Genomic DNA, 16,479 nt, shown 5'->3' with positions numbered 1-16,479 from the left:
TGCCGCCCCGCCATACCCCAGGTTTCCCCACAAGGTGAGGCGAAAGCCGCGCTCGTGATTCTTGACACTTCTCTAACCTGCTTGTTTTTGCACACACCTAAAGCTCAACAGTTGTTGATTCAATACATCCATACAATACATTCTGTGGACGCAGCAAGGTTCCTTTCCTCGAGAATCGCAAGCCCCTCTCCCAACAGGGCCGCTGGCACTTCAACAGCCCCCTTCCTTTCTCCAGCCACTCCGGAACCACAGATGCGAGCGACTCTCGGGAAGAGCCAGGTAGGATCGGGGGATTGCGGGGGGTGGGGAAGGTTCATGACCTCTTCCGGGTCACCTCCAGCCCTCTATGGTCCGTGCTTCCGCTGGGGAGGACAGAGCCGTCCCCTTCCCGCGCTCTTCGGCCAGCCCTGTTCGCCGGCGGTGACGGAAGCACGTCGCGGGTGACCTCACCTTTCAACATGGCGGCGGCGGTAGATTAGGGCCGCGGGTCGAAGCAGCCACCGCCGCTGGGGCACCCCGTTGGAAACAGCTGCCGCCGCCGCCGCCTATTTCATCTCCTCTGGGGCAGGGGCCAGGGCCAGGTGAGGGGAGTGGGGTTCCGGGAAGGCAGAGCCGGGTCCTCCCCCGGCTCCCCCGGCGGTTTTCGCTGGGCAAAAAGGGGCGCAGAGGCGGCCGAGCTGCCGCCCCCAGCGGTGCCGACGCCGCGGGAGTGTCGGCTCTCCTCCGCCGGGCGCTCCCCAGCCGCGGGCGCCGCTCCGTAGCGGGCTGCCCGCGCAGGGTTCCACGTGCGAACCCCGGGTCGGTTCTAAGACCAGGCTGGGGAATGTGGGCTTCTTTTCGGCGGAGGGAAAGGTTTCATGTGAGTTGTATAGAACGATTGTAGGTGAGCTCTGCCAGTCATAGTCTTTTCTTCTCACAGATGATTAGAAAACTTTTATTCTTTATTCGCTGCTGTTTGGACACCCATTTCCCCCCTCAGAAAAGCCTGCCGCCTTTTGAAGGCAATACAGTTCATACTAAGTCGTTTTTTCTTTGATTTTTATTCTCTCACCATTCCAAGGAGAGCCCAAGTTTCTTTCCTTCATAATCAACTAAAAGGAAAACTAGATTTTTTGAGTTTGAGGATTGAACTAACCAAGGTTGAAAATTCAAAGGATCTGTTTCCACGGACTCCTAACAGACGGCTTTGTTTAGCTTTTACCCTAACCACTCTCACACGTGTTTGTTCACCCAAAATAGCTATCTCACTGTCTCTATTTAGAAGTTTTAAACTGACGCCCTGCCCCCTGCTGTTTTTTGCTTTATGGTGCAAAAGCAAACCAAACAAAAAGTCTTTGCGAAATTGTCGGGAAGATTTCCCCCGGAGGTTTGGTGTAGACCTGAGTGTTGATCTCTGCCCTGACTTGTGACCTTGGGTGAGTTGCCACACCCTTGTACCTTTTTTTTTTAATCTCGCAGAAAATTAAGCAAATGTTTGTGTAAGTAGTGAACTATCTATACCTCATATACACAGCTAGATAAATGTACACTGCACCTTTGTACTTGCAAATTAAAAATATTTAAGCCGTTATGAAATAAATTCATTTTATAATAGAAGGCCATTAAGAATTTGCTTGTTTTTTAAATTCAAGTATAGTTGATAGATACATCGTTGAGAGTTTTGAAAATCCTTTTACTCTGATTGGCTGGCATTTTTTTGTTGTTGTTCAAATGACTTCTTTTCTTATGGAGGACTTTACCCTAGTCCTTGAATTTAGTTGAAGGATATGTAAGGTTGAGTTCAGCCAGTTTTCTAAAGAACAGACATGTTCCTGCTGTCCAATCAATATTTACTAAACATCTTACACACTAAGCCTTTAAAGACATGATTTGCAACAATAATCACTTAAATTTTTCTTGTGAAATATTTTAGACAGAAAACAAACTTAGAAAAATAGAAAAAAAGTTTAAACAATCAGTCTTGTCATTCTGCATTTTGTTACTGTTTCTCAGACATTTTGATTAGTATCTTACTCCAAGTACATGATCACCAAGGGTTCTTATTTAATACATATTACAGAGTTGAAGGGAGGGGGCTATTTTCAGAGTATCTGTTTTTTTTTTAACAGCTTTACTGAGATGGAATTAAAATGTACAACTCACCAATTGTATAATTTAGTGGTTTTTAATATATTTAGAGTGTACAGCCACCAACACAGTTCATCATCTCAAAAAGAAACGCGTACCCCATTCACAGTCATTCTTTATTCTCACTCGCCCTCACCTCCCTACCTTGGCAACCACTGATTTACCTAATGTGTCAATAGATTCGCCAGTTCTGGACATTTCATGTAAATGGATTTATATAATATATGGTTTCTTGTGACAGGCTTTGTCATCCATGTTTTCAAGACTCATCCATGTTGTAGCATGTATCAGTATTTTCATGGCCTCATAATTTTCCACTGTATGGATATACCATATTTTCTTTATTCATCAGTTGATGGACAGTTATTTCCACTATTTGGCTGTTAGGTATTATGTTGCTATCACTGTGTGCAAGTTTCTGTGTGTTTTCATTTCTCTCTGGCATATACCTGGGAGTGGAATAGAGTAAGTGAAATTTTATGTCTCCTTTTCACACAAGCTATCTACATTTAACATGGGAAGCCAAATAGACTTACTATGAAAGTCAGATTCTGCCTGTGGGGAGAGGGTGAGAGTAAAGTGTTCATCTGTCAGTGCATTATCTTCCTGCATTGCCTTTGAATGCCAACCGCTGAGTGAAAACATTTTTTGGGCATCTCTTAACATTGAATGAGAGTGTTTTAATTGGGTGTGTTTCAGTTGGAAATGGACAGTCTACACTAGAATACTTAGTGACAGCTGAATTTTAAAAGACACCTTGCTCAGTTGCATTTCTTGGTTGGGTGGGGTGGATTTTTGCAATTTGACAATTTTTATTAGGATTACTTAATTTTACTTCTTTATTTTTGGAGAAAGTCCTAGGATTCTATATGGGCTAATCAAGTGTGGATTAAAAAAATACCACCATTGGATGTCATGTTAATTTGTGAAGCTTCTTTAGAATTGCCTACTCAAACTACCAGTGAGTCCTGAGACTAGAGATACAGTAGCCAAAGGACTTTATTAATCTTTAAATTCTATAGTTTTGATTTGTTGACTGAGTTATCTGTGGATCTTAATTTTTCCCTTTATAAACTGGGATTATAGATTGTTCAACTCTATATTGCTGGAGTATTTAACAATCTTACTACATTATAATTTTTACTTTACTGAAAGGAAGTGATCTAAAAACAAAGCTTCCTGAAATAATTTACCTAATTAAAACATGTTAAATTGTAATGTGTTTCCATTATGGTTCTGTGGGGTTAAGGAACACAATACAGGTATGATTTCCTCAGTACTGTGTTTGAGGTGGGTGCTAGAAGTTTCTGTTTTTAACAAGCATCCAAGGCGATTATGATCAGACAAGTTCAGGTAACAACTACAAAAAAACGCATGTTGCTGCAGATTGTCTTTTCATAAGAATTTAAAGTAGAATTTAATATTTGCAGCATACCTTCCAGTTTTAGTTCATAAAATGATTAATTCCTATAGTTCCCATAGTGCTAGCATCCTGGATTTGTACTGGTACTCATAATAGAAATCTTGTTTGTTAGTTTTTAAAGCAAACTGTTTATTGTAAGATTGTGGATATTACATTTGCTACTGAAGGATCATGGATATTTTATTTGTGACTGGTTTTGGAGATGCCACCAAATGAATGTATAAACACAGGACTAAGTTACCCTAAGCTTCCTCAGGCTCTCACATGGCTGACAACTACTTGTAACTTAAAAGAACAAACTTAAAGGTATAAGGTAGAAAGAGAAACATGACACACATATGTTCAGTAGTTTGTTAGAATTATGCAAAAGAGTTTTTAAGAGCATTCTTCTAGTTATCAGTTCTTGATACCAAGAACACTTACATCTAGTTTGATTTCTAAAAGGTTCCACCAGATAAAATAGTAAAAGTAACCATATCCTTCTCATCATTTAAAAATAAGCTTGAGATGGCTTAGGTATGAAATGGACTTGTGTTACTGAGGAAGTCTACTGGGCCTGAACCTTGTACCCTGCTTCCAGGAAAGCTTTGGGTGGTGGTCTCAGATCATATTTACCTTTCATCCAAAATCTCTTCTTTTTTCCTCCCTGCCCCATTCTCAAAATTGACATATTTGCTTCTTTCAGTACTGTGGGTACCCGAGATCTGGAAAACTACCTTGTTTTTCTGCCAGTCCTTCCTGCTATTATTAATGTTAGTGTTTTCACCTCTGCATTCCTGTCATCCACCCCCTCCCTGGCATGCAGTAAATGTATGTTGAATGAATGCAGTTAAGGGCAAAGAGGTAGAAACTGAAAAGGATTGTTCCTAACCAATGATGGCACTGTTAACCAGCTGTATGAATTTGTACAAATAAATTGTCTATTCTTATGACAACACATGGAAAAGTACTTCAGAAATAGAGATATTATGCAGATGTAATTTGTGATATTTGTGAAACATTCAAGAGCCTGTTGTGCACTATGCTGATGAGTGACTATTGAATGTTGCAAAGGAAGTAGGTGTCCTCTCCAGAATACCCATAGGGTACGTGACCCTATTTTAGTGCTGTGGCATTTACTGTTGGCATAGTCTCAATGCCTTTGTTCTGTGATTTAATGCAAACACAATAGATAAAATAATGTTCTAGGATCTGGCTACCCTGCCACCTCAACCCAGGCCTGAATGAGCTTTGTTGCTATATAGCTGGAAGATCAGGCTAAATTAGAAGTTGGGTGGATATTCAATACTGTAAGTCTGGCATGTTTATAACTACATTATAAAATATTTAAAAGCCTAAAAACTGTATACTAAACTTAAGTGACAAAAGTTTGTATTATCTTATTCATTGGTGTGAATCACCCTGCCAGTGACACAGAACTGTTCTGTCAAGGATCATTGTCCTGACATTTTCATTCTTAGTGTTATGCTTGACACATTTGTTCTTTATCTTCTTACTGAAGTGTAGCTTACTCCTCCTGAGCTCCCCACCCCTGCCATAACTTAGGATTTAGCTGTATCAGATTCCTCAGTTATTGTGGTGGTCTTTGCTGTTTCAAAACACTTATGTGCCTTTTCCTCGTCTTTGCATCTAAAATCTATCTGGTTCCATCCCCCAGCTAGTTCAGTTAGTGAGTACTACTCATAGTCCGAGATAGGCTCATATTTTACTTTATAAAGCCTTTCTTGATTTCCACTTCCTTTTTCCCTAACCCAGGAGAACTGCCTGCTTCGTCTTTTGGGTTGCCCTCTTATTCTGTGAATACTGACTCATATCATTGAATTTTATTCTTACTTGTTTATATATTTTAATTTTCCTCTACTTGGTTGAAAACTCCTGAAGGCCAGTACCTAAATGTATGTTGTATGAATACAGAAAATTACCAGATGGCATTGTCTTCTATTTCAACACAAGTAATTAGTAGGTCTATCTCTGGGCTTTGTAGAATTAGGAGATTTTTTTCTAAACTATAAATTTAGTAGTGTTCATATGAAAGTAGTGTGTTAAAATTGTTTGAGAACTACCGTAGGAGTTTTAAGAAAATTAGGTTCCAGTTAGGTGTTGGTTGCAGACTATGAACAAGTCATAGGGTAGTGCACAGAATGGACAGGAAAGCTGGCAAATTCAGCCTAGGAAACAGGCAGGAACCAAGGGAGACAGCTGCAGCTCAGCCCCATCCAGCCACAGGAACACTGCTGCTGAGTCTGCACCAGTGCCTCTTCTGAGCTTGTACCACTGTCACCATGAATTGTCTGTGAACGTCTTTCCAGATTCTGAATCTTAGGTAGGAGCCTCTGGCGTGGCTGAACCTAGATTACGTATTTGTATCCTACATGCCAGAGAACAGGACAGGAGAGAAAATGCCTAGCCTATTTTAAGCTTTTGTAGGGAGGCCTGGGAGATTTGTTTCCTACCAAGATTGACACAGTGTGGGATGCTCCATAGATAGGAAATTGGGTTTAGATGGCAGACAGGCAAAAAAAAAAGGCAAATACATCTGTTATAGCACTTCCCCTGGACGATACAGAGTGAGAGGCCTCAGGAAACTTATTTTACCTCTTGAGTTTCCCTTTTATTTGTAAATTTGAAGTACTGTCTTCTCACTAGTAAATGGTAACGGTATAGAAGTATGATACAGTATCTTGAGCTTTTCAAGAGTGAAACACCCTGTAAGAACACCATGGTTGTGGTTTCATTCCTGTGATGCCAGCTGTAACACATTTTCCCTTTCTTTGGAGTGTGTATTAATTTTGAAATAACCTGTCTGAAGTTTATGGGGACTTTTAAAATTGAACAGAGTAGTTTTAAGTCCTATCATTTGATTTATTGGATATTGATATAATTTTGTAGCATTGCGCCCTAGAGATAGAAACAATAGGGAAATGTCAAGCCAAGATTTCTTTTGATAGCCCAAGTAAGTACTCATAGTGATAGCAACCACAAATGCAGTTTTTTTTTTTTTAGTAAGGTATCACTGATATCACTCTTATGAAGGTTTCACAAGAAAACAGTGTGGTTACTACACTCACCCATATTATAGAGTCCCCCACCATACCCCATTGCAGTCACTGTCCATCAGTACAGCAAGATGCCACAGTTACAACTTGTCTTCTCTGTGCTACACTGCCTACCCTGTAACCCCCGAAACACCATGTGTCCCAATCATAATACCCCTCAATCCCCATCTCCCTACCCCCGAAACCCGCTCTCCCCTACCATCTCCCCTTTGGTAACCACTAGTCCCTTCTTGGAGTCTGTGAGTCTACTGCTGTTTTTGTTCTTTCAGTTTTGCTTCATTGTTATACTCCACAAATGAGGGAAATCATTTGGTATTTGTCTTTCTCTGTCTGACTTATTTCACTTATATTCACTGAGCATAATACCCTCTAGCTCCATCCATGTTGTAGCAAATGGTAGGATTTGTTCCTTTCTTATGGCTGAATAGTATTCCATTGTGTATATGTCCCACCTCTTCTTTATCCATTCATCTACTGATGGATGTTTAGGTTGCTTCCATATCTTGGCTATTGTAAATAGTGCTGTGATAAACATAGGGGTGCATATGTCTCTTTGAATCTGAGATCTTGTTTCCTTTGGGTAAATTCCTAGGAGTGGAATTCCTGGGTCAAATGGTATTTCTGTTTTTAGTTTTTTAAGGAACCTCCATATTACTTTCCACAATGGCTGAACTAGTTTATATTCCCACCACAGTGTAGGAAGGTTCGTTCCCCTTTCTGCGCATCCTTGCCAGCATTTGTTGTTCTTTGTCTTTTTGATGTTGGCCATCCTAACTGGTGTGAGGTGATATCTCATTGTGGTTTTAATTTGCGTTTCCCCAATAATTAGTGATGTGGAGCATCTTTTCATGTGCCTGTTGGCCATCTGAATTTCTTCTTTGGAGAAGTGTCTGTTCATATCCTCCACCCATTTTTTAATAAGGTTATTTGCTATTTGGGTGTTAAAGCATGTGAGTTCTTTGTATATTTTGGATGTTAACCCCTTGTTGGATATGTCATTTACAAATATATTCTCCCATACTGTAGGATGCCTTTTCTACTGATGATGTCTTTGCTGTATAGAAGCTTTTTAGCTTGATGTAGTCCCATTTGTTCATTTTTACTTTTGTTTCCCTTGCCCGAGGAGATGTGTTCAGGAAAAAGTTGCTTATGTTAATATTAAAGATATTTTTGCCTATGTTTTCTTCTAAAAGTTTTATTGTTTCATGACTTACATTCAGGTCTTTGATCCATTTCGAGTTTACTTTTGTGTATGGGGTTAGACAGTAATCCAGTTTCATTCTCTTACATGTACCTGTCCAGTTTTGCCAACACCAGCTGTTGAAGAGGCTGTCGTTTCCCCATTGTGTATCCATGGCTCCTTTATCGTATATTAACAGACCATATATGCTTGGGTTTATATCTGTGCTCTAAATTTTGTTCCATTGATTTATGGGTCTGTTCTTGTTCCAGTACTGAATTGTCTTGATTACTTTGGCTTTGTAGTAGGGCTTGAAGTTGGGGAGCATAATCCCCCCAGTTTTATTCTTCCTTCTCAGGATCGCTTTGGCTATTCAGAGTATAAATGCAGTTTTTAAAAAGATGGCATTTAACCATTCAAAAGAGATTTTCATGTTATCTTTTTATCTCTTCCTATAGCCACTTTAAAAAAAATTTTTATTAAGGTATTATTGATATACACTCTTATGAAGGTTTCACATGAAAAAACAATGTGGTTACTACATTTACGCATATTATCAACCATACCCCAATGCAGTCACCGTCCATCAGTGTAGTAAGATGCTACAGATTCACTATTTGCCTTCTCTGTGCTACACTGTTCTCCCCGTGATTCCCCACACCATGTGTACTAAATATAATACCCCTCAATCCCCTTCTCCCTCCCCACCCGCCCTCCCACACCCCTCCCTTTTGGTAACCACTAGTTCCTTCTTGGAGTCTCTTGAGTCCGCTTATATAGCCACTGTTTTGTGTTGTTCAAATTATGCATTGATTTTTTCATTGTTTATCATTCTAGGACATTTCTCTTAGTTTGCTTATTACAGATCTTAAATTTTGTTAGTATTGCCTGTATCTTTTTCCTATTGTTAGTTATCTGAATCTCTTTTTCTTATATCATTTATTGAGATCTCAAAGGACTCTGTATTATTGTTCTAAATAGAAAAAAATTATTTGGGAACATTTTATTTGAAACAATTATTAAGATACATAGTAAACAGTTGCTAAGTCCATATGAAGAAATGGGGGCTATAGTTGTATTGATAAGTTAGGTTGCCTAATGAAGACATTTAGAAAAAGTGGTTTAAATAATAGTCCAGCATCAGGTGATCCAGGCTTGCAGGGCACCTCTGCTGCATATGGTCATCAGGGACCCAGGTTCCTTTTCTCCTGTTGCTTTACTTACCCCTAAAGTGATGTTGTTATTTGGAGGGCAAAGATAGGTGTCTGCCATATTCATGTTCCAAACCATAGAAAAGAAAAAAGAAGTTTTTAAGGAGAGACCCACATATTGCACATACATCATCTGGCTCAGACTAATCATATGGCACGTTAAGCTGCTGAGACTGGGAAATGTAATCTGCAGCTGTGTGGCCATGGACCTAGCTAAAATTCAGGAAGCTTTATTATTAAATAAGAGAACATACTTCAAGGTGGGGTGTAGCTAGTGTTTTTAATACTGAAGTGACACTAGAGACAGACAGAAAGGGAAATTTGCTTTTGAGCTGAAATCTGAATATATAAAATTCCTACTTATAGATAAATTGAAGTTACATTTTTTTTTAATAACTGAGAAGGAAAGTCTGGGAAATACATATTTTGGTATTTAGTAGAATCATTGGAATCATGGGAAAATGTACTGGCATTTAATCAATTTTAAACTGAAAAAATACTTTTGTGTTTTTAGGTTTTACACATCTGTAAGTAGACCTTTTGGAGCTCTGCCAGCCAACTCAATGGCGTCCTCTACTACTGTGCCTCTAGGATTTCACTATGAGACCAGGCATGTTGTTCTCCGTTACCTGGGACTCCTCTCTCGGGAGAAGCTGCAAGGGCGACAGCCTTCCTCACCCCAAGGTATTACCTTTGGCTTATGGTGGGTATATTAAGTAGTGATAATTATGTCACATATGAAAGTATATATATCTAAGTAATTTATATCTGCGACTGTGAGATCAAATAGTACTCATAAGCTTTTAAAGAATAGCCCCTCACCCAATCCCTCCCCAGCCCCAATCTAGTCCCAGAAGCAACTACTTTTAATGCTTTCTAAGAGCTTAATATTTTAATGACTACCATTGGTACAGGTAAAAATGTACAAAGTACATGTAAATAAACAGAAGTCCTTCTGTCTTTAGAAATTTTGTACCTAACAAGACATAGATTAGATTTACATAATTATTTTAAAATTTATAATATAATTTAAATTCCTTGAATTGCCTTTTTTCAACGATATTAGATTTAAACAATGGATTCATGTATCTGATAGACTTAGAGCACAATTTTTTGTATTGTGAAGTTATATATATTCTTTTTTTTATTAATGTATCATTGATACACACTCTTATGAAGGCTACACATGAAAAAACAATGTGGTTACTACATTCACCTGTATTATCAAGTCCCCCCCTTACCCCATTGAAGTCCCTGTCCATCAGTGTAGTAAGATGCCACAGTCACTACTTGTCTTCTCTGCTACACTGTCTTCCCCATGATCTGCCCCACACCATGTGTGGCAATCATGATACCCCTCAATCCCCATCTCCCTCCCTCCCACCCACCCTCTCCCACCTTCTCCCCTTTGGTAACCACTAGTCCCTTGGAGTCTGTGAGTCTACTGCTGTTTTTGTTCCTTCAGTTTTGCTTCATTGTGAGGGAAATCATTTGATACTTGTCTTTCTCCGCCTGGCTTATTTCATTGAGCATAATACCCTCTAGCTCCATCCATCTTATTGCAAATGGTAGGATTTGTTTCTTTCTTATGGCTGAATAGTATTCCATTGTATATATGTACCACCTCTTCTTTATCCATTCATCTACTGATAGACACTTAGGTTGCTTACATATCTTGACTATTGTAAATAGGGCTGTGATAAACATAGGAGTGCATTTGTCTTTTTGAATCTGAGAAGTTGTTTTCTTTGGGTAAATTCCTAGGAGTGGAATTCCTTGGTCAAATGGTATTTCTATTTTTAGTTTTTTGAGGAACCTCCGTATTGCTTTCCACAATGGTTGAACTAGTTTACCTTCCCACCAGCAGTGTAGGAGGGTTCCCCTTTCTCCACATCCTTGCCAGCATTTGTTGTTCCTAGTCTTTTCTATGTTGGCTGTCCTAACTGGTGTGAGGTGATGTCTCATTGTGGTTTTAATTTGCATTTCCCTGATAAGTAGTGATGTGGAGCATCTTTTCATGTGCCTGTTGGCCATCTGAATTTCTTCTTTGGAGAAGTGTCTGTTCATATTCTCCACCCATTTTTAATTGGCTTATTTGCATTTTCTTTGTTGAGGTGTGTGAGTTCTTTATACATTCTGGATGTTAACCCCTTGTTGGGTATGCCATTTACAAATATGTAGGATGCCTTTTCTCTTTTTTTTATGTGTCGCTGTCTGTATCACAAAGAAACATCTGAAAATAAGATTTTGTTATAGAATGTGAAAATATCTTTTAATGTTCAAGGACATATATAGCCTTAGCATATTTATTTATCTGCAACTTATATTGTTTTAAGTGGATATGCATTAATAAAACATAACTATTGCTTATGCCAAATCATATCTTTCCCCTTTATATGGAAGAGAGGCAAAGCAATCTTATTTTATGTAGTTGTTGGTAGAGGAAAAACAGATCAGTCATATTACAATATCAGTTTGTAAGAGGAATCGATAAGAAATTTTGCATCAAAATTGATAGCACATTGTGTATAGTTGGTTATAATCTCCAGTGAAGGAAGTATGAATAAAATCAAACAATACTGAAAGGATGCTACTATGTGGGATGATATCAAACACCATATTCTGTATCCACATTTACAGTTCTCTACTTGAGGAATATGATTGATTTAGGTATATGTGCCTATCAGCAACAGGGTGATGCAGCAAATTGCCTAACTGATCAGAAGGGGTATCTATTAGCAAGTGGAAAGTCATGGATGAAACTTCTTATTCAGCTCTGAGAACAAAATATGGCATGTCCCTAGTAAAACCGTGCTCTCTATGTGTATTTGCATGTATGTATGTGAGTTTAAATGTGACTGGCATTTGTAGTAAATCGCAAAGTAAGGTAAATGATACTAAAATTTCAAAATGGTCCTGAAATGTAAAACAGTTATTTCAGAATCAACGTTTCCACAGATTTTGTATGAACAAGAGGAATGACCAGCTCTTAATAAGAATGAGCTAAATCTCTTCTCCTCTCTGCTCTCTCTTTTGAATTAATTGGCTCAGGCTTGCCAGCATGGCAGTGCAGACTAAAATAAAGAATGGAAGGGCTTGGCATGTGCCATGTTTTCTCCCCTGCATTAATTGAACTGTAAATGAGATTTTGGTCAATAAAATAAAACATACTGCCCAGAGCACACAAGGAGAGGCACAAGAGAGATTCAAATGCTTGGTAATATGAGGAATATGAACACAACTTAAAGCTTCTCCCATACATCAATTAAAATAAAGTATAGTGTGTACACCTTGGTGATCTAGTCCTGTAAGTCATTTTATAAATTCTTCAGCACACAGAAAGAAATAAAATTCAAAGAAGTTGATGTGCTTTTCCTCTTCCAAACATGCACTCCTCATGATGTAATCCATCAGGATTTCAGTTTCCATGTAGATTATCAGTCCAATGTCTGGACTCTCAGTTCTTTGGCCTCCTGTAATCTGGTCCAGAAACTCCCTTCTGCCTCTCACACTCATGCTCATACCCAACATCTTAACATTCCCAGTAAATGCAGCCCCATAATTCTATTCTAAGTACCCTGCATTCAAATGACCACCTCCTGTGTTTTCAGCTCACTTCCTCTAGTGCTTTAATTTCAACAGTCTTTTGATTTTTTTCTCTTTGCAACTTAAAATACATTGATTTTCACTTGCTTCCATTCTCTTCATGTCCTTACTCCTCTCTTTCCAACTTAAATTCCCTGGTCAGTCGTGGTCAGTCCCTTGCATATGTGTTCCACTTCCCGGGCCTTCCGTCATTTCCCTTACTTCTCTCATTGCCCTCACCCATTCCCTCTTACTCCTTCCTAGGCAGCAGTTGCCTACCTCCCCAGCTCCTCAACCCCAAACAAGTCTTCCCTTCCCTTCCTCTCAGCTGGTAACCTCTCTGGCTTCACAGAGAAAAAGTGCTCTGTCAGCACTCTGCCTCCTTCACATTGCTAAATCAATGGGCATTTCCCAGTGGGTCTACTGGATAAGGCCCTTCTCTTTGAAACGCTTCCAAGACACCATACTACCGCGGTTTTCCTTCAGCCTCACTGACTGTCCTCCTCAGTCTCCTTAGTGGGTAACATCTCACCTCCCAGCTCTTAGCATTGGAATGCTCAGGGATCACTCCACGGTCCTATTTTCTTTTCTACTTTCATTTTTCCTCTTGTCAGTGTCATCCAGTCTCATGAATATAAATGCCAGGTTATGCTGAAGACTTCCATTATTTATTGTTGTAGCCTGGACATTTCCCAGAACTCCAAGCTTCATATCTGCTTGCTCACTTGGATTTTTCCCTAGAATATGTGATAGTCATGCCAGTCTTAAGCTGTTCAATCCAAACATTTGATTTCAGCCCTGGTACCCAGCAAACAATTGGCCCCCAGGTGCCAATTTTAGTTAATGGTGACCTGATCCTTCCAGTTTTTCATGCCGAGAACTTGAGTCTTCCTTTACTGACAACCCAAATCCCATCTGTCAGCAAACAAATTGTCAGTTCTACCTTGATAATCTACGCAGAAAGTGATAATTTACTCCTATTCTCGCCTCCCATACTGGTCGCTCAGCTCTTGTATCTCGCCTGTGTTACTGCATTGATTCTGTAGCGGCTCCTGCCCTTGCCACCCCTTCTCCAATCTTCAGTGTACACTCACCATAGCAATCAGGGAATACCCAAAATATCTGTCACATTGTGTTGTTCCCCTTAAAACCCTGGAATAGCTTTCTAACTCTCTCAGACTTAAAGCCAAGAATGTTCCAATAGCTGATAGCCTTAACTCATTGAGCCTCCCATTTCCTCTGTGACCTCACCTCCTACCACTCTACCCCTCACACTTCTGCCCAGCTACCATGTAGGATGCCTTTTTGTTCTACTGATGGTGTCCTTTGCTGTACAGAAGCTTTTTAGCTTAATGTAGTCCCATTTGTTCATTTTGTATTTTCTTTCCCTAGCCTGAGGAGATGTGTTCAGGAAAAAGCTGCTCATGTTTATATTCAAGAGATTTTTGCTTATGTTTTCTTCTAAGAGTTTTATGGTTTCATGACTTACATTCAGGTCGTTGATCCATTTCGAGTTTACTTTTGTGTATGGGGTTAGACAATAATCCAGTTTTGCATGTAGCTGTCCAGTTTTGCCAACACCAGTTGTTGAAGAGGCTGTCGTTTCCTCATTGTATATCCATGGGTCCTATATTGTATATTAATTGACCATATATGCTTGGGTTTATATCTGGGCTCTCTAGTCTGTTCCATTAGTCTATGGGTCTGTTCTTGTTCCAGTACCAAATTGTCTTGATTACTGTGGCTTTGTAGTGGAGTTTGAAGTTGGGGACTGAATTCCCCCCACTTTATTCTTCCTTCTAAGGATTGCTTTGGGTATTTGGGGTCTTCTGTGGTTCCTTGTGAATTTTAGAACTATTTGCTCTAATTCATTGAAGAATGCTGTTGGTATTTTGATAGGGATTGCATTAAATCTGTAGATTGCTTTAGGCAGGGTGGCCATTTTGACAATATTAATTCTTCCTATACATGAACATGGGATGTGTTTCCATTTATTGGTGTCTTCTTAAATTTCTTTTGTGAGTGTCTTGTGGTTGTCAGAGTATAGGTCTTTCACTTCCTTGATTAGGTTTATTCCTAGGTATTTTATTCTTTTTGATGCAACTGTGAATAGAATTGTTTTCCTGATTTCTCTTTCTGCTAGTTCATTGCTAGTGTATAGGAATGCAACAGATTTCTGTGTATTAATTTTATATCCTGCAACTTTGCTGAATTCAGATATTAGATCTTGTAGTTTTGGAGTGGATTCTTTAGGGTTTTTTATGTACAGTATCATGTCTATGTACAGTATCATCAATAGTGACAGTTTAACTTCTTCCTTACCAATCTGGATGCCTTTTATTTCTTTGTTTTGTTTGACTGCTGTGGCTACGACCTCCAGCACTATGCTAAATAAAAGTGGGGAGAGTAGGCATCCCTTCCTTGTTCCCGATCTAACGTGAATAGCTTTCAGCTTTTGGCTGTTAAGTATGATGTTGACTGTAGGTTTGTCATATATAGCCTTTATTATGTTGAGGTACTTGCCCTCTATACCCATTTTGTTGAGAGTTTTTATCATGAATGGATGTTGAATTTTGTCAAATGCTTTTTCAGCATCTATGGAGATGATCATGTGGTTTTTGTCCTTCTTTTGTTGATGTGGTGGATGATGTTGATGGATTTTTGAATGTTGTACCATCCTTGCATCCCTGAGATGAATCCCACTTGATTATGGTGTATGAACGTCTTGATATATTTTTGAATTCGGTTGCTAATATTTTGTTGAGTATTTTTGCATCAATGTTCATCAGGGATATTGGTCTGTAATTTTCCTACTTGGTGGAGTCTTTGCCTGGTTTTGGTATTACGGTGATGCTGGCTTCATAGAATGAGTTTGGTAGTATTCCCTCCTCTTTTATTTTTTGGAAAACTTTAAGGAGAATGGGTATTATGTCTTCTCTGTATGTCTGATAAAATTCCACGGTAAATCCATCTGGCCCGGGAGTTTTCCTCTTGGGTAGTTTTTTGATTACCACTTCAGTTTCGTTGCTGGTAATTGGTCTGTTTAGATTTTCTGTTTTTTCCTTGATCAGTCTTGGAAGGTTGTATTTTTCTAAGAAGTTGTCCATTTCTCCTAGGTTTTCCAGCTTGTTATCATATAGGTTTTCATAGTATTCCCTAATAATTCTTCGTATTTCTGTGGGGTGCATCGTGATTTTTCCTTTTTCATTTCTGATTCTGTTGATGTATGTTGATTCTCCTTTTCTCTTAATAAGTCTGGCTAGAGGCTTATCTATTTTGTTTATTTTCTCAAAGAATCAGCTCTTGGTTTCACTGATTTTTTTCTATTGTTTTATTGTTCTCAATTTTGTTTATTTCTTCTCTGATCTTTATTATGTCCCTCCTTCTGCTGACTTTAGGCCTCATTTGTTCTTTTTCCAGTTTGAATAATTGTGACTTTAGACTATTCATTTGGGATTGTTCTTCCTTTAGATATGCGTGGATTGCTATATACTTTCCTCTTAAAACTGCTTTCGCTGCATCCCACAGAAGTTGGGACTTTGTGTTGCTGTTGTCATTTGTTTCCATGTATATCTTGATCTATATTTTAATTTGGTCATTGATCCGTTGACTATTTAGGAGCATGTTGTTAAACCTCCATGTGTTTGTGAGCCTTTCTACTTTCTTTGTACAATTTATTTCTAGTTTTATGCCTTTGTGGTCTGAGAAGTTGGTTGGTAGAATTTCAGTCGTTTTGAATTAACTGAGGCTCTTTTTGTGGCCTAGTATGTGGTCTATTCTGGAAAATGTTCTATGTGCACTTGAGAAGAATGTGTATCCTGCTGCTTTTGAGTGTAGAGTTCTATACATGTTTATTAGGTCCATCTGTTGTAGTGTGTTGTTTAGTGCCTCTGTGTC

The 16,479-nt window shown here is 39.0% G+C and overlaps 1 protein-coding gene across 3 annotated transcripts in view; it reads left to right on the top strand.

Annotated features, from left to right (window-relative positions):
• The first annotated feature begins 397 nt into the window (after positions 1–397).
• BCL2L13 (BCL2 like 13) overlaps positions 398–16,479 on the top strand; it is a 98,813-nt gene continuing 82,731 nt past the window's right edge. For 2 of the 3 annotated variants that reach the window (XM_057491944.1, XM_036932505.2), the window contains exons 1-2: positions 431–581; positions 9,512–9,681. In XM_057491944.1, the coding sequence (XP_057347927.1) occupies positions 9,561–9,681 (121 nt within the window). In that variant the 5' untranslated portion in view covers positions 431–581; positions 9,512–9,560. Of the gene's footprint in view, positions 582–9,511; positions 9,682–16,479 lie in introns of all 3 variants that reach the window. The other variant, XM_036932506.2, reaches the window with a different exon arrangement.

This window comes from Manis pentadactyla, chromosome 14, assembly GCF_030020395.1.
Source record: "Manis pentadactyla isolate mManPen7 chromosome 14, mManPen7.hap1, whole genome shotgun sequence".
NCBI classification, from domain to species: Eukaryota; Metazoa; Chordata; class Mammalia; order Pholidota; family Manidae; genus Manis; species Manis pentadactyla.
Note: the sequence above shows the minus strand (reverse complement) of the source record. Positions and strands in the feature narration are given on the sequence as shown.